The sequence below is a fragment of the Chanos chanos genome, chromosome 4 (assembly GCF_902362185.1).
Source record: "Chanos chanos chromosome 4, fChaCha1.1, whole genome shotgun sequence".
Classification (NCBI taxonomy): domain Eukaryota; kingdom Metazoa; phylum Chordata; class Actinopteri; order Gonorynchiformes; family Chanidae; genus Chanos; species Chanos chanos.
The window spans coordinates 16935712-16955485 of NC_044498.1; the positions used below are offsets into that span (position 1 = coordinate 16935712).

The following is a 19774-nucleotide window of genomic DNA, read 5'->3' on the forward strand; positions in this document are numbered from 1 at the left end:
AAGCCTTTGGGCAGAATGTAGACTCAACCACCATACCAGTGTATCAAAACATCAACAAAAAGTCTCCGGAAAGGCCAAACAGACATGGTCCATCATCAGAACTGCAGGTACAGCATGTGAATGATGCAAATCTTTTGGACCCAGATACGTGGAATGACAGTGGGGATACCTTTTCTTTCACAGAAGGATCTGCGAGATCAAGCAGTCATGATTTTTCTGGCTCTTCCTTGGCCAGTCCCGTTAAAGAGTATGATGTAAGGATCCCAGTAAAGGGAACTCCATCAGCTGAGCCTTTATATTCAGAGGTGAATGACTCTAACAAATCAAGTTCCCGAACCTCAAGTGAAAGTGGTGAGAGTGACGCAGGACAAACTGAATACACGGTGAACCGAGCTGAGGACGAACCAGAGACCTTGAATGTATATTCTGCTGGAACAATTACCATGAATTCATCCTCTGACAACTATGGTGAACTTACCCCAAATCCACCCCAAGACATAGAGACACGTTCAAGACAAGACACCATTACCTTGGATCCATCAGACATACATTTGACATTCATTCAAGGGGACAGTTTTGACGATGAATCGTACAGTGATCACCAAGGGGGCATCTATAAGAATGATGAAATATTTTCCGTGGGTAAAACTGGAGTGGAAGTCCCCCTTAGAGTCCATTCAGACAACTCTGAATCGTCAAGTTCAGCAAGCGATAATGAGGAGGCACCCAGACAATATCATGTGCACCCCGTGTACAGGACATATCAAAAAGGATTTCTTGCCAATCGTTCAGAACAGTCTGAAAGCAGCTCCAGTGAAGATGAGAAGCAGTCAATTAAGCATCCCTTCTACCAGAAGAAACTGGACATAAAGGCAGAAACTGAGATTAACAGAGGGTCTACAGCTGAAAGTATGCCAAACAGAAACAGGATTCTTAATCTCAATTTTGACAACTCTTCTAGCAGCACAGATGTTGGTTTTGAGAAGAGTACCGTAGAGCAAAGAGGCAATTTCAGAGGACTGAGTGGATTAAGAACACTGGTACTTAACAGACAGCAAATGGAGAATGAGGTGAGAGGTGATCATCCTCTCCCCCAGATTAGCACAACAAATAATACAGAAGGTACAAAACTGGGACAGTTAACAAGTCCCTCCTTTGACAGACTGTCATCATCTCCACCAGATCATGGCAGCACCACATCAGAGTCAGAACCTGGGTCCGATGTTGACTTGCCCCCTGAGTACAGAGAAAGACTGTGGTTTCAAAAAGCAATGAAAATCTCTGTGGATCCACTACCAAGGCCAAAGAGGTATCTTGTCTTCTCCAGGTCTGATCAACTACCACTAACTAAATCATGGGCCCCTCCACCACCTAAAAGACGACCCAAAGCGGATATAGAATCAGTGCCAGTACCAAGAAAGTACAGTCTGAGCTCCTCCTCAGAGGATGACTATCCACCAACCAAAAACCTCACTCAGGCAGTAGGGACCCATCAGAAATCAATAGGCTTGACCTTAGAACAACAAACAAGACCTAAGAAATCACTCCTCTTCACCAAATATGATTCACAATCCCAAACTCAATCACCATTATCTCCTACACCCAAGGGAGAAATTATTTTGGATGTAAAGGCAAAGTCTGAATCAAGGAGGTCTAGTTCAAGTTCCTCATCTGAGGATGGTGAAAAACATACAGATGATACAAATCTGGGGAGTTCAGCAGACTCCTCTTTTAATAGACTGTCAAAACCCAAGAGGTCTCCCTTCTTTTCCACCTCTTACTCTAAACCCAAAACTCAGCCACCACCACCTCCACTGGATCATAGAAATACCATATCAAAGTCAGAGCTAAAATCTGATGTAGCCCTGTCTTCTGAGAACACAGAGGGATTGTGGTTTCCAGGATCATTGAAAATCTCTTTGGATCCACTACCAAGGCCAAAGAGGTACCTTGTCTTCTCCAGGTCTGATCCACTACCACTAACTAAATCACGGGCCCCTCCACCACCTAAAAGACGACCCAAAGCGGATATAGAATCAGTGCCAGTACCAAGAAAGTACAGTCTGAGCTCCTCATCTGAGGATGATCCTTCACCAACCAAAAACCTCACTCAAGCAGAAAAGACTCATCAGGAATTGAATCAGTCAAATTTGTATTCCTCCACTACAGACACTGTAGGACAAAGCTCTAATGGAAATGATTTAGCAGGAGAGATAGACTTGACCTTAGGACAACAAACAAGACCTAAGAAATCACTCCTCTTCTACAAATATGATTCACAATCCCAAACTCAATCACCATTATCTCCTACACCCAAGGGAGAAATTATTTTGGATGTAAAGGCAAAGTCTGAATCAAGGAGGTCAAGTTCAAGTTCCTCATCTGAGGATGGTGAAAAACATACAGATGATACAAATCTGGGGAGTTCAGCAGACTCCTCCTTTAATAGACTGTCAAAACCCAAGAGGTCTCCCTTCTTTTCCACCTCTTACTCTAAACCCAAAACTCAGCCACCACCACCTCCATTGGATCATAGAAATACCATATCAAAGACAGAGCTAAAATCTGATGTAGCCCTGTCTTCTGAGAACACAGAGGGATTGTGGTTTCCAGGATCATTGAAAATCTCTTTGGATCCACTACCAAGGCCAAAGAGGTACCTTGTCTTCTCCAGGGCTGATCCACAACCACTAACTAAATCACGGGCCCCTTCACCACCTAAAAGACGACCCAAAGCGGATATAGAATCAGTGCCAGTACCAAGAAAGTACAGTCTGAGCTCCTCATCTGAGGATGATCCTTCACCAACCAAAAACCTCACTCAAGCAGAAAAGACTCATCAGGAATTGAAACAGTCAAATTTGTATTCCTCCACTACAGACACTGTAGGACAAAGCTCTAATGGAAATGATTTAGCAGGAGAGATAGGCTTGACCTTAGGACAACAAACAAGACCTAAGAAATCACTCCTCTTCTCCAAATATGATTCACAATCCCAAACTCAATCACCATTATCTCCTACACCCAAGGGAGAAATTATTTTGGATGTAAAGGCAAAGTCTGAATCAAGGAGGTCTAGTTCAAGTTCCTCATCTGAGGATGGTGAAAAACATACAGATGATACAAATCTGGGGAGTTCAGCAGACTCCTCCTTTAATAGACTGTCAAAACCCAAGAGGTCTCCCTTCTTTTCCACCTCTTACTCTAAACCCAAAACTCAGCCACCACCACCTCCACTGGATCATAGAAATACCATATCAAAGTCAGAGCTAAAATCTGATGTAGCCCTGTCTTCTGAGAACACAGAGGGATTGTGGTTTCCAGGATCATTGAAAATCTCTTTGGATCCACTACCAAGGCCAAAGAGGTACCTTGTCTTCTCCAGGTCTGATCCACTACCACTAACTAAATCACGGGCCCCTCCACCACCTAAAAGACGACCCAAAGCGGATATAGAATCAGTGCCAGTACCAAGAAAGTACAGTCTGAGCTCCTCATCTGAGGATGATCCTTCACCAACCAAAAACCTCACTCAAGCAGAAAAGACTCATCAGGAATTGAATCAGTCAAATTTGTATTCCTCCACTACAGACACTGTAGGACAAAGCTCTAATGGAAATGATTTAGCAGGAGAGATAGACTTGACCTTAGGACAACAAACAAGACCTAAGAAATCACTCCTCTTCTACAAATATGATTCACAATCCCAAACTCAATCACCATTATCTCCTACACCCAAGGGAGAAATTATTTTGGATGTAAAGGCAAAGTCTGAATCAAGGAGGTCTAGTTCAAGTTCCTCATCTGAGGATGGTGAAAAACATACAGATGATACAAATCTGGGGAGTTCAGCAGACTCCTCTTTTAATAGACTGTCAAAACCCAAGAGGTCTCCCTTCTTTTCCACCTCTTACTCTAAACCCAAAACTCAGCCACCACCACCTCCATTGGATCATAGAAATACCATATCAAAGTCAGAGCTAAAATCTGATGTAGCCCTGTCTTCTGAGAACACAGAGGGATTGAGGTTTCCAGGATCATTGAAAATCTCTTTGGATCCACTACCAAGGCCAAAGAGGTACCTTGTCTTCTCCAGGTCTGATCCACTACCACTAACTAAATCACAGGCCCCTTCACCACCTAAAAGACGACCCAAAGCGGATATAGAATCAGTGCCAGTACCAAGAAAGTACAGTCTGAGCTCCTCATCTGAGGATGATCCTTCACCAACCAAGGCTCAGTACACTCAAGCAGAAACAGCCCATCAGGAATTGAATCAGTCAAACTTGTATTCCTCCACCAAAGGCTCTTTAAGACCAAGCACTTATGGAAAATGGTCAGGCTTGCCCATATCTACACAACCCAAAACTGAGCAGTCTCTTCTGTTCTCAACCCCTGATCCAAAATCATTTCAGCCAAATTTAGGAGGTGGTTTTGCTGGGCAGACGGGCCTATCTTTTGACACTCAAACCCATAGTCAGTCACATGCCTCACTATTACCCAAAAGTGTGTCCCAACCAGAGGCAAATGTATTAGCTTCACAAAGGCATAGAATCAGTTCCTCATCCAGTGACAGCAGTGCAGAGGGCGACTTAAAAAAGTCCTCAGTACAACTTTCAGTTTCTGAGACTTCATTACAGGTCTCTAATTCGTATCATCTGCACTCATCTCAATCATCCTACCCCATTCCAACACAATATAACCTGGCCCCCCGAGTCACATCAACAAAGCTTTCAGGAGCTCTAAAACCATCTTCAGAATTTGAAGAAACCCCTGATGAAATGAGAAGGGCCGCCCAGAGCCGTCAAAGGAGGCGAGCCCTCTCTCAACAAAGAAGGAGAGCAGTGGATGGATTCAGTGGAGTTTCCCAGTTACTGTCTCAAGAGTTTAACAAGGAAAGCAATTAGACCAGAGTAAAGCATTAAGAGGCAACTCCATACCACTCAGAATACATATACCATAGTGTTTGCATTGATACCACTGTCATAGTATGCCATTCTGTATCCTCTGACGCTCCTAATTGAGCTGTCTGTTTACACCATGACAGTGAATGCTAATTGTATTTTATTCTGAAATACTGAAATCATTTTCCTACCTTTGTAGTAGTCCACTAAAAAGACTACGAGGTTCATCCAACTTGGATAGTGTTATGGTTCTATTTAAAATGTTTCAAGTTGTATATATACATATGAAAAAAGCCTTACCAGGAGTAGCACCTTTTGAGACAGAGATAAGCTCAGAGTGCTTTTAATTCTAATTATTCACGCTATATTATTGCTATTTCCATTTGAACTATTACTGTTCTATTGGCTGATCTATTTATTTATTACATATATAATACAGAAAATGCAAGTCTTCTAGACTTAATAATGGGTTAACTTGATAAATTCCCTCTGATTACAAAGCAGGCTAAATTAACACCTCACATCTTTCCTCCTGCACTTCTTCAGTATATTGCTCTGTTCAAAGCAATTATTCACATTCCTTTTCATTCTCTTTATATTTTATACTTTTTGTGCTATTTGAAATAATACAAAGAGCAAATAATGTACATACTTAGTTTTTCTCAGGAAATATCTGATCATCAAATGTAGATTTGTCTGTGTTTTCTTTTCATTTATGATTCTAACTAAAGACAGTTTAAGTAGAGTTACAATGTTTATATGTACACAAACTTACTAAATATTCAGCAAAGCAAGAAGATATATGTCTGTAGCAGCAGTACTGAAATGCAGATTGGAACCTGATTCAACATAAATCAGTAAATCATTAAAAACCTCACAATTTGTTTTCTTATGAGTCCCCAGTAAAGAACGACCTGCAATATTTTAAAGAGAAAAAACTGACTCCAATATTAGTTAACAAACCCCTTTATATACTGAACGTAGAGAGACTGTAGAGAGGTTACAGTGAAAACAAAGACATACATACATCCATACATATATACAGTCAAATGAGGTTGTTCAGTCCCTTGCATTACCTACACACCCATCAAAAGAAACAGTCTTTAAAAGACCTCTCTGAGGCACGGATAACTTCGGGTAAAGGGATCTGAGGCAGCTATGTATCTAAAGGCTAACTACAATAGATACTCGCCTGAGATTTGCTGTAGTAATGTCTTCTGTGAGAATTTGTTTCAGCCTAGTCTCAGACAGAGGGCTTCCTCTACATAAATTTTCCTAGTGAACACGCTACTAACCTTGTGCTTTAGATATTTTCTATAGCTGATAAATTGTATTCGTCCACTACCTTTTCTCCAACCAATCCACTTACCATCATCAACAACACAAAACAAGGTTTTCCAACAATCAGTCTAAAATGATGACATACCAAGCATAAAGAATTGCCAAAAATCACAGGCTTATGGGGTGTACAGTTTAACATTTTGTTACATGTCAAAGTAACAACTAGTAACCAACAGAAGTGCTGTCTATCAAGACCAAATGTTTCAAATGCTGATAGGAGATGTAGTCCAACACTTTGTGGAAACATTGGGGGTGAGGTAATGCAGAGGAGAACACCTCAACATATGAGGTTACAGGTGTGTTTAAGCTCTACAATACCATTGCACGATCATGATTTTCATAAAGCGTTAAGACTGCATGACCGCATACAACAAAATTAAGCACAAAAATCCACTTGTTCAAATAACTATACAAAATGATAAAGAAAATAAAAAATACAAAATAAAATCTCATCCATTCACAGAAATTTCAGATGGGAGCATGCGTACACATATTTTATTCTGATGACTAGTTAGCCTCACGCTACAGCCAGAGACAAAACATATCAAACAAAAATATAAGGAGGTTGCTAGGCAACAGTCACTGAGAGTTGATGGATAGGGTATGACCCCTTGCCATGGATTCCTTATGTCCCATGGCGGTAGATGTGGCCTGGGAAATGCATGCTGGGGGCAGGATGCAAGACTCTTGAAGCCATGTTAAATTAATGGTGCCCTACAGTTCTTGCACGGTTGTCACATTGCACAGCTGTCAGCAAAGTCCTCGTCATTTCAGAGATGATCTTGCACTTATTTGTGCTTATTGATGTATTAAGTCAACTGCCTAAGCAGGTAAATAAGCACAGGTAGCACTGCTTCTTTTCAGTCATTCAGGTTCTCACATTATGTTCCCTATGGTTGAGACCAAAGGACACAGGGAAGAGAAGTATTTTGGCGTCTTACAGCTCAGTTTCAGAGAAGAATTCATGAGCTGTGACATTGTTGGAGACATTCACTTACGTATGGAGCTTACAGGGATGGCATAGGTTATGAAACTACAATGGGAAGCAAAGTTGATGATGAAGCCACGGTAACCTACTCTGGCATCCTCTCTCCAGCATGAAAGTAAGAGTAAAGTGTTAAAAACACAGAGACCAACTATTACACACCATTTGACACTATGTGCTATTCCAGAAGCATTCAACATGGACTAAAGAAGGAAAAATATTGATTAAGAGTTGTAGTAAAGAGCCAAGCAAGTTCAAAGTTATACCAGATATATGAAATATTCCTCTTTTTCAGACCATGAGCACTGGTCAGTATGACCATTTAAGACTATGAGCACAGTAGGAGCATGATTTTGTTACCAAGCTGAGAATTTCCCGTCTTTGAAGAGCCCATGAAACTTTCACAGCAAAATGACATCACAGTGGCTGAGGGGTGTGGGGGGCAGGAACGCCATGGGGCCATGTGCTTACCCACGATGTATGGTGGGCTGGGAACATAAGGTGGATGGAGGTAAGGAAAGAGTACACCTTCCACGTGTTCCGACCTTGATATGATACACAAGCACACATGCGCACACGCGCACACACACACACACACACACGCACACACACACAAACAAACACACATGAACTCACAACCAAAAGGCATCCACAACCTGCTTCAACCTGTTTGGATAAATTTTGTTTGTTGATGCTTGTTTTGAAGTCTTTTTGTCATCGTTGTCATGGAGGTTGTTAGTGGTGGCGGAGTTGATATAGCTGTTGCTATGACATCTCTCTATCTTTGTACCATTCCACAAATTCGTCCAACAACACAGGCCCTGAGAGCGAGAGACAGTCAATAAGTTGAGAGTAAGAGAGACAAAGAATAGATATATGTTGGATGGAAAAGTATGATTTGCTGATTTTATTTGTTTGCATGACTTTGTGTGTGGATGCATGTTTGTGTGTGTGCACTCACAAGCTCCATCCTCATCATAGTTACTGAGATCCAAGTTAATGGTCCTACTGAACTCTAGAACGTTGCACCATTGATCTTTATTTATAACTTTATACTTAGATTGCTGTAAGACAGAAAAACACAGATTTATGTATGCATTTTTATCTTATCATCATGGTCATAGATAACTTCACAGTGTATGACTAAGGATAACTTAATAATATGAGTAAGTAATTCAATATTAATTAATTCTTTAATATTAATTAGTGCTTAGTTACTCAATGTAATATTAATATTGTAATAGTAACATTAACTATACTGCTATTTAAGTATTACCCTAGTGGGTAATAACATTTCCTAGCGTATTAGAAAATTTTATTTAGCATATAAAGCAAAATCAAAACAAAAACAAATCAATGTACACATGAAACAAAAACTGTTAGTTGTATCAACTAATTGGCTGCATGAAACAATCTGAAATGGCAAACATTTATGATATCATGATATCAGGTTCAATTTAGATAGTAAATCTATTTGAGTGACTTGTAGTCAAAGTGCATACCTCTAGAAATTGGTTGAACACAGGAAACAGTGGCCACGTTTTGCCTAAAAGTAGTCCAAGCATGCATTTGGCTGTATTCAAGTCTAAACTCCTTTGATCCTTCTCCTACACCAACAACAAAAAGAGGAGGGGGGGGGGGGGGCACCAGTTAAACACTGCAATGTCTTTTTAAAAAATCAGAGTAAAAGATTACACTTAACAAGACACAGCCATTTTGGAATCACATGTGACCTAGCTCTCATAAAAGAAAAGCTTGGTATACTTAGCACTGTAGCAACAAAATGAACATCTTTCACAGGGAAGTACTTTTTTTCTCAAATTTAATAGATTTTCAGAGAATATCAGCAAAGGCAGACAGTTTAAGCAGCATAGAAGGGACAGAAACTAAAACCCTAACATTCGCAATGACATCTCCGTGGGCAGCGTGAATGTTGTGCTATTGATCCAAGGTCACCACAGACAATTCATTTTCTCACTTTAGCTTTATTGCTCATATCAGACTCTTCTCATAAGCATAAATCTATCTCTAAAACTCCATATGCTTCAATACAACAGAGCCTGTGTAAAAAAATAAATCAAGCTGTTCCCTGGACAAGAGTTTCTTCTTCTGAACAGTCAAAGCCAACAAAACAACTTGAAGTAATGCTCTTGAGTGTCTGTTGAACGTAAATAGCTCAGAGGTTAGAAAAATTACAAATAACTGCATACATTTCTGAGTCTGCTTTCTCAATTACCATCCTTATAAAAGGAACATGCTCGATGTTCCAGACTGTGCACCTGCTTAGTTTTGGCAAGGACACACTTACCCGTGCAAAGTCAAAGGCGTATCTATAAATGAGTTTGAAATTGGTGGGATCATTAAGAACTGATCTCAGATAATCTAGAGAGTTCCTGAGTTTCTCAGTTGAGTCACATCTGTAAAAAGAGTATAGTGTAAGAATATTTCAAAGGGTAAAGAAATCACTTTCTCTAGAACATTATCAATGTACTTGTAATCTCTTGTTAAGAGTTACTCGTACTGTTTATTTTACCATTTAGGTAATCGTTATTGTGAAATTCATACTTCATCATTTTCTGTGTCAAAAGGTTTTCTGCACTGGATTCAGACTGTCAGATGGTTGAACAGGTTGTTAAAACCTGATAAACAACATACAGACAGATGTCTAGTAGTAGAAAGTCTGAGGCAGTTGGACTTCCAACCGAGAAAGCCTCTCTGATGAGTGACGAAACGTCTTCACGGTTGTATTGCCAGTTCAGCTGCCTTAGACATACTACCACTAAACGTCCTAAGACCTGGATGACTGAAAATTTTTATAAGCATACAGATGGAAGATGGTTCACTCTAGTAACATTTTTAGTTAGAATCTAACCACTTTTTGAAGAATGGAAGTTTACTGTGCATCACAACCCTCCAAAATGTTAAAACAAAGCTACAATGCAGCCATTTAACAGAGAGGAGAGGAGAGGAGTGGAGAGGAGTGGAATTCAGACTTACTGCAAAGAGCTCATGCCTTTCAGCCACTCCTGTAAGGTAAAGTATCCCATACTCTGGGCATCCAACTTCCAGGCCAAAACCAGCATCACAACCTGCAGAACACACAAGTCATATCGAAAGCATTAACACATCAGACACACAGAGGCTTCCTCATCAATGATCCAACACATCTGTAGAAATGAAGAAAGGGAGAGCAGGTGTTTGTAGAAATGAAGAAAGACAGGGCATTTTTTTTTCCAGATCATATATACTCGAAAATGAGACATGCTCATCAGCCACTTACATTCTCTGGCTCCACACCAATGTCCTCACAAAACTTCTCCATGCCCTCTGGTCCCACCACATCATCACATCCTGCCATACATAAAACATTTCACCAAATAAATTACTTTTATCAGACAGTCAAATCCACCAATGAAATTAAAGTTGACATAAATAAGAACGTGTTTATCTTTGACAAGAGTTGAGAGAACCTCCCCTTAGGGAGCAAGGAGTGTGTGCAAGCACAATTGTACATACATACCTTCTTCAGATAACTAAGCTTGCCAGTACCCTCTGAACACTTGTTTCAGGCATTTTAGATTAAAGCTAGATCAAAATCTGTTTCCCAGAGTCCTAGAAGATTGCCTATCTTAGATCTAAGGCATTACTGGCCAAACAAACAAGCTGATCCCACATAATGCATATCAGAAATACATATGTACAAAAAAGGAATGGAATAGACATTATATGTATCCATTTCATTCACTGTCATGTGTGTAGCTTTTGTTTTGGTTGGTATCAGATGGAATGAGCCTTTAATTGATGCATAAATGTTGTCAGTATACACAAATTTACCCTGAGCTGAACACAATGTTCTTTCTAAGCTCTAATTTCAGTGCATAGTAATAAACATAACACTATAATGAACCGTAAGCAAAGCTTTTCAGAGATACACATATATTCACAGAGGAAGAAAAAACTGAACTGTGACATCATATTACAGACATTTTACACCATAACTTCCATGACCTGCTCTTCTTACAATATCATCAAAGTCTCAAAGTGACAAATCATCAAGGTATCTGAATGTACAAGCCAAAAGCTTTCACAATAACACCCTCCTTAATAATCAGTGATATCACTAGAGTCTATAATTGGATCCTTTTTTTTTCCAAGTACTCGGCGATGACATAACAAATGAAGCAAAATTTACCTATGACAGCATCATGTTAATCATGTAGCTTCCTTATAGTGTGCCAGAATCTCTTGGTGCAAAGAAATTCAAAATGTGGAGTGAGGTACAAATACAACTTACAACTTGGAGCTCTTACCTGCATACTCATAAAACCATTCTAGACATCTCTTGCTGGAGAAAGCTTCTGCCTCTTGGATCCGTGAAGCCTCATGTTTCCTGTAAACACTGCATTAAGAAGACATGTCAGGTTAAGACCTGTGTGAGTCAGGTTGTCAAGCACATGGGTGAACCCACAGACATACACCATCAAACACACAGCACATAGTAACATGTGCATGTTTCAGCTAATCTGAGCATTTAAGACCTCTTAGCTACTCAGTTATAATCTTATCAGTGTAGTGGTACCATGAAGTGCTATGAGCAGCACAACTGTTTCCATGTTTTGCAATGAAACCCCACAGATTGGCCACTCATGGAAGTATGAAGAATAAACAGGTGGTGAATTGGTGGCAAAAATGGACAAATGACTTAATGGCGGTATGAACAGTACTTGTCTTGCCGGCTCTTCTTGGCAGACAAGTCGTCCCCTGCAGTGGGCCTCCTCTTTTTCCTGGGGGGCATGGCTCTAGAGCAGCAGGCTGAGGAAAGAAAGAAAGAGAGAGAGAATGAGGAAGGGATTGAAAGGGGAGGATGGTGAGCGAGAAAAAGAAAAAGACAAAATTGTCACAGAGCTGTTAACCTCTGCTCCATCTCCTGAAATTAGCAAGCAATACTATTAAAAAATACAGATTCTCTCTTACCAAAATACGTTTCATATCAGTACAACACCACCCCTGCTATCTTCCAATCCTTACAGTGACTGGTACTGATATTTTTCTTTAGAGTGACTGGGATTTAGGGAGAGTACAGGTACTCTAACACTGTCTCATTATGGATTATCAATAAAAACAACAGTTAAAATCTGTCAGATATAGCCTCATTTCAGAGACACCACACTATTCTCTCTTTTAGACCTGTCTCTGTCTTGACATTCTTCATTTGTGCCTCTGGCATTCATGACAAGTCTAGGATGTAATGAGAATCTGTACTAGGGTAACAGTGTCCCTGAGTGGAGCGGGGAACAAGAGGAAAGAGACTGACACTGTCGCAGCAGGTGAGGACAATACCTGTGGCGTGAGCGTCTGGGCCAGCGTCCTCTGTCAAGTTCTAAGGATAGAGAACAAGATCTGAGTTGCAGACACATGCACACACACACACACACACTCTGCTGCTGAATGTATCAACTACAAAAAGAAACACACACACACACACATACACATACACACACATGCACGCGCACACACATATACCCAGAAACACACACACACAATGTGTCTGGGTGAATCTTCTTTCAACATGACAGCATCCTTGCGTAGTTGATAAATTCTGCAGCGAAAATGTCTTTGTAAAGATAATATTTGTGAAAAAATAAGAAAATTGGCCTCCTTATTCGTGTGCGTGTGTGTGTGTATGGTGAGGGAAGCAGGGGACCAACTTTCTTATTTTTTTCATAAATATAATTTTTACAAAGACATTTTTTGTCAACCAGTGACGAGAGAGAAGAATAAACTGCTGAAAATAGATGAGCCCTTCAGAAGCACAAAGAAAGCATGGCTCCCCAGAATAAGGGCTATGTGAACAGTAATTGGAGAGCAGAGACGATTTGAAGGAAGGCTGTCTAAAATCGTGAGGACCTGCATTATTTACATGCTTCAGGTTTTTCAGGCACTTCAACATCTGATCTACCTTAGCTGCCACGAGCACCTCTAAAAAAATGTGTCATATTAAAACATAGCTGTGCCATTTATAACAGACACAGGCTAATCTTACTCAGAATGAGAAAACATATGCCAACCTGCCATCTAAATGTCATGCTACCCATCGTCTCTTCCAAAGGGGGAAGAAAAAGCTGTGAGAGACCGCTCAGTCTATGGTTTCCTTCACTACCTCTCTTTTTCCATGTTTTCAATTCCTTTTCTTTCCCCTATTTCTGCAGAATGGACAGTTCTTAAGAGATTGAGAGTGCTGATGCACAAACATAAACTCTATCCAAGGGCTTCTCGAATTAAGCACAAATCTGTAGCCTGCAGCACTGCACTGGTGCGGCCAAACAACTGCCGACTGCATTCCTGGGGGCAAATTCCACAAGTATGAATACTTGCGAAAAAAATTCAGATATTTTTAATGGCTTTAATTTTTATAACTGAAGAGATTATACATTATAGAGAGATCATGTTTCTTTGTCACCAGGTCATCAATACATCTACACCGGAAATTTGAGCTAAATGATGTGACAAGTGACAAAGTTCTACATTCAGTCCTTCACATGTTGCAGTCCTCTACAGCTGCCAAACATGACAAAAATGGGAATTCATCAGAGAGAGAGAGAGAGAGAGAGAGAGAGAGAGAAAACCCAAATATGGTCTAAGGTGCCTTCAAAACAAAACGTTTTGATTAATCTAGATTAATCAGTCAATAAAATGGTGACATTATTTAATAAGATAAGCTCACTAAATTCTACCGCTCTACAAGTAACAAAACTAAACACTTTGCCTTAACAGTAATAATTAAGAATTGACTCGTGGGATCTAGAAACCAAAACCCTCTTTTATGACACTGAACACCGACAATGCCCAGTATTTACCAGCCTGTGCAAGGTGTGGTAGATTTTGTGGATGTTGGCCAGTGTGGACAAGTGAGAGTTCAGTTGAAAATCTGGAAAAGAGAGACAGAAATTATTCATATCAGTGGTGAACACAGCAGCATAAACACATGTCAACATGATTTTATTTGGTGTGTCCGGGTTGCTGCCCATACATTGTCTTTACCCTGAACCTGCAAGTGTTAAGATTTGAGTCTATTCTCTACACTGGGTTTTCATGTCAGATATGGGAACAAGCCATCTGCTTCAGTGCCTTTGCACTGCCCTCTGGGTCAAACCCTCGTTCAGCCAACAAGATGAAGGACCAGTGAGTCAGGAACTAGACTGCTCATACCATCGAGTTTCTAGTGCATTCATACCATATCTAACCCTACACGCAAATACACTCAATATCATGGAATGACTGAAATATGAGTAGCCTGTCAAACAAAAATAGATATTAACATCATTACATTAACAATTATTTTATGTATGTTTCTAGACAATAAAACCTCCTCTACGGCTAGTGCGTAGAGAAAAGTTCACATTGTAGGCAAAGACCAAGACTATCAGGCCAACTGAGATTATAAAATTCTCCATGTTTAAACTGCAGAACAGTCCGGTGACGAATAATGGACGTTGTGTTAACGATCTTGGGAACAATCAAATTAAATGTTTCATGTTGCAAGATCCATACCGTTGCGGGATAAAAAAAAAAAATCATAGATAGCATATATGCTACCCTAGAAAAAGGCTACCAGGGAAAAGTTACCTGGAGGTCGAATGAGTACTCGCTGTCTTGCAATAATGGTTAAGCGAATTCATGTATATTTCTGTATGTTTCTGTACTCAGCGAGCGAAAAACAAAAACTAAGAAATACAAATTCAACACCACGCAAGTCAGGCCTGCAATGATCAAAACAGAAAAAAACAGAAGAGCTCATTTATTAACTGTACTGTAGACATCCGAATATCGAATTCGACATGTCATCGTCACTGCGTGTAAACCTGCCATTCTATCAAGAAAGAAAGCTTGCGGTCATAAATTAACCAGAAATTACAATGAGTTCACGCACTGGTTACATAGTTATCTGTGTAGTTCTACACACGCATAACTTGCAACGAGTTTACAAAGTATCTGGAGAGTGGGTGGAGACTTGGGGATTGTAGTCCGGATGGTGGTATCTGACAGTTGGACATGAGGTACTATTAAGCCCAATGGACCACACTTCCCATAGTTCCAGGGTGAAATAATTTCATTCAGTATCCCTCTCCTGACACTCACCCCAACTGATGAATGCAACCTAAAATGTTGCATATTTGAGACTGTTCGAACTAACACAATAAATAACTGGTTATCAGTCACAATTCGACTGCTTCGTGCAAACGGTACGCATACATATGCACCGTGTGATAGCAAGCATCTAAAATATTTTACACAACTGCGTCACAATTTTCACACCCTATGATTTTCCATAGTTTTCTTGAAAACTAATAAATTTCAGTCTTAATATAATGATACCGTCAGATATTATCGTACACCGTACTGAGCGGATCCGAATGATATGTACAGAAACCGCTACAGTATTTCTTACACGAATTAAACGGTAATCGGTCAACAACTGTATTGTTCAAACAGCATCAGCCATGCCACGATTCGACTGGCTTCATTAAGTCGCACTACTTAACAAACTAAATGTAAAGGCAAATGCAAATCTTACGCCGTCCCTGCAGTGTTTCTGTTCTTGTGAGCACCCGGCAGACAACGTAGGAAAAATACAAAGAGAATGGCTCGCAATCTACTGTACAGTCTCTCTCCTGATTTGTATGATCGCTCGGTTAACGGCTAGATTGGAGCAACAAAATGCGTCAATCGTACAGTGGACAGCTTCCTGAAGCAAATCACAACAACAGGTAGGGGTGCAATAACTTTATAATATACACTACATATTAGCAATTAGAAAAAGTAAACAGTTAAAGATACTATTGTACTTACTTGTCGCATCTGAGTGCATTTTTATGAAACACTCAACTGTATTTGTGCGAGTCTGCAGACCGGCCAGAGGGAGGGACATGTCAGTGTTGTACATGCCCACAAATGATTTAGGTGGACAACAGAATTCTTGGCCACTCCTACTCGAGAAATGCACAGGACAAGAGAGATGTCATTCAGTTTTATCGTAGACAAAGACGTTAGGCCCGCCTTTGAACGAACGTGACAGGTCAAGGTTCTCCCATAAGCCAGCCTCTAGATGTGGTTCATTGGCTAACGAACTTAGCTTCACATATCAGTTACGACAGTGTCCTCGTGCAAAAATAAAAACCAACCCACGATGGAGCGCCATTGGTTAACTTTCCTCCTTGTGCCCACCTTTAAAGCCACCTGCAATGGTCAGAATAGCTATCAGTCTGACACAATTCCACATGTTGTGATATGTCATTGGCTACAGACACTAGTTTTGTTTACTGTAGGGCGTGATCTCCTTCCTTCCAGATATTTTTATCGAAAGTTGGAGCAGTTCAGGATATGTTACTGTAAATAGATGATATGTTTTTCAGCTGTTTCAACCATGTCACTCACATCACGTTTCTCAGTTAATATTGCCAGACAGACAGGGTCTGCAAACTGTAATTAGCTGCTTCCGCTGTATGGTGTCTCTAATCAAGTGTCAGTTTTTTATATAAATATTTATTTTCATTGTTTTACAGTAGCGCCGTACCGGTCTATTGTTCTGAGGCTTCATGTTGGTATCTGTACAGTCACTTTTCCACACAGTAACTGTGTCTGCATGAATGCTCCTCAACTGGTCTGATAGCCATTTTTGTGGTGTCAAACAAGGACTTGAATTGTTTTCTGCATTTATATATGGCTCCTTCATATTATACAGTGTGGGAGGAGGAAAGAGAGAAGCACAAAATTCAGCTGCCGTGAGCTTTCACTTGATAAGGACCCTATGTAGGTTTCAGCAAGGTTAAACAGGAATGCGATGCATGAATCTCGATATTCAGAATCGGACTGTATAATTTGTTAAGAGTACAGTGATCCTAAACTGGGACTCTTGAAACGTGTGTAAAAAATGGCACCGGATTCGGGTATCAACATCTCCTGTATGGCACAGCGACAAAACTAGCTTTAAATATGGAATATTGCTTAACGTACGTAGCCCCACTCTTCGTCTCAGTGGAGGTCTCATTGAAGTATTATTGGATGTTCTAATATAAATATGCCAACGTGAGCTTTCACCAGTTTTCCTCTCACTGATAACAGTCTTTAACAACCATATTTCTTACTGAATGACGTCGGAAATCTACTAATCTATAAACAGACAATAGACAGTGGTTGGGAAGTCAAGTAAAAAATTGCTTGTTTTCATCTTTCTTTGCATCTTACGTGCAAACCTGGAAAGAGGTTTAAGAGTAAATACCGTTGATGTAAACACATCCCTTCCCCTACCCCACATCCTGAGAAAACAAATCTTCAGAGAGAAATCAGTGTTATATGTTCTTACGTACACAAAAGTTATTTTTAGATATTTTTATTACTGAATAGATTCTTATGCCTTCTCTTATGTAGCTCTCTATATAATAACATGGCAATATTTCAAGTTATTTTCTGCGGTCATACATAAAAAATTAGACTCACACAAAGGAGTTAGATATCGCTGCTTAAAGCTGGGCTAGATAGCATTTACCACGGTGCACTGCCTGCTATAGCCTACACAGACACAGACTTTGAAATCGAATGTGTTTGCGTTAACTGATACTTCCTATTTTATGGCATTCATTGTGCCCTTATAGATAGAGGGACATACATTTTCAGAACAGGCTTTTAGGGGAATTTCATATAGGGATGCCTCAAAGCCGACTCTGTAGAAACAAGCAACGTCTTTCACCACAAGGGGGTGTTAAAGCCTCATATACTTACTCCATGACGCTTTTTCTTTCGCTCTTCTTTTTCTTTCTCCTACGCCAATGTTAATAATAATTGTCTCTTTAAACACCACCTTAACAACCATGTAAAAGTAATATCAAAAAGATTTTTTAAATTACTGAATGCGCTGTCACTGATTCCATCCAAATGCAAGCAAAAGTACTGTGGAAGTAGTAGCAGTTGTAGTAGCTGTAGTCGTATTATCACTACTACAACTACTATTAGTACTATCATCATCATCATCATCCTTATCACTATTCTCATTGTTGTTGTTGTCAACAATAATATGATGTAATAAGATGGTGATGATCATGACATGTCATTTCAAACTGAATACCACATACAAAAGTTCAATCATTTTGCCTTTCTCCTTAGAGGATGATGTAAGCTGATGTAATTGTCCTTCTCTAAATGTACCATGACAGTTGAAAATGTTTCTAAAAGCCACACAGAGTGTCATACTCACATCACAGCATGTTTGGTGGTTCACTTGTTTTTGCTTTCAAATGACATTCTGTTCTGATTTTTCTGGCCAAACATTAATCTCAGTATCTGCATCTCTGTGTCTGAGATATGTCTAAGCTTCATCATTCAATTATGAGTTACACCGGTTTTCTGTTCATTTAGTTTGTTGGTTCCTTTGTATAGGTACCCCTTCTGTAAATCTTGGCAAAGTTTTGTGTCTTTATTGAGTAATTCTGAGTATGCAATTCTGTGAGTTCCAATGTGAATATTCTTGTAAATCAATCTTGCCTGTGTCCTATCATCCTGCTGGTCTCCCTGTGTTTGTTCCTGTGTTTTGTCCAGACTTCTGCATATTCAAATTGTGCTTAATTAAATCTACTGAGACTTGCACATGCATTCAGACTTCTGCCGCCAATGTGAAAGCGGTTTTCGTGAGTAGCTGTATCTTTGACCTGAGACTGTGTGAGTGAACTGGATTCGTGTGGGTGAGAGGTGATAGATGACACAGCACACAGGGTGGGACCAAACAAGGTGTGGCTGTGAGAGGTGTGCAGAGGGACACTGTTTACACGTCTGCTTGTCCTTTTCAGCACACCACAGGCAGAGGTGTTGCAACTGAATAATGACTATGAGCCAGAATGAAAGAACATTTTTTATTTAAAAAAAAAAAGAAAAGCCATGTTTGTTTCTGTAAAAAAAACAAAAAAACATTCCAAAGTAGTAAGAGATACTGTGACTAAAACACCATGATCATAGATTCTGTTTGCTGACATAGACACTCATCTACACGCACAGGAAACGTCAAGCACAGTTTTAAAGTAAAGTCTAGGGTTTAAGATTTGGGCTTATGTAGTTATTTGATTTAGTTTTTACTGTGATCCAGTGTAATCATGGTTAAACTTGACAGTCTCTAACAACCTGAGCACATGTTCTCTTGAGTGAATTCCTCCTACACTGACGTATCTAATCATTGAATAAATGCCACACCTTAGATGTAATGTTTGAGGGTCCTTACACCACTCCATTGTGCATCGTATAAACTATGTAGACCACCGGCCAGCGTCATGTCTTCAAACACTGTAGATGTACTTAGGCACAAGAGTACAGTCTTTTGGAAAGAGTTTGAGAAGTTTCTAAATTGAAAGAATGTCATCGGGTTTATGTGTTCTAATCTTCAGCAATTTGGACACATTTTAGCTGTAAAACAACTGAAAATAAAATGCACTGCAAACAAAGTAGGTGCGAAATCAGAGGTAAAAATACCACAAACCTCATTTGACTCAAATGATTAAAA

General features: G+C 39.8%; 1 protein-coding gene across 2 annotated transcripts; it reads right to left on the reverse strand.

Moving 5' to 3' along the window:
• Positions 1 to 7837: 7837 nt before the first annotated feature.
• Positions 7838 to 16174, reverse strand: dcun1d4 (DCN1, defective in cullin neddylation 1, domain containing 4 (S. cerevisiae)). Of its 2 annotated transcripts, none has more exons than XM_030771433.1 (11): positions 16081 to 16174; positions 14088 to 14158; positions 12571 to 12610; positions 11955 to 12042; positions 11541 to 11629; positions 10511 to 10581; positions 10228 to 10319; positions 9539 to 9647; positions 8733 to 8837; positions 8192 to 8294; positions 7838 to 8051 (listed from the first exon to the last, which is right to left on the reverse strand). In XM_030771433.1, exons 1-11 carry the CDS (start codon positions 16172 to 16174, stop codon positions 7996 to 7998), a joined length of 918 nt encoding a protein of 305 aa, XP_030627293.1. In that variant the 3' UTR covers positions 7838 to 7995. The 2 variants fall into 2 exon arrangements, with proteins under 2 accessions (XP_030627293.1, XP_030627292.1); XM_030771432.1 differs by having other exon boundaries at positions 16069 to 16174.
• Between the last annotated feature and the right edge of the window lie 3600 nt (positions 16175 to 19774).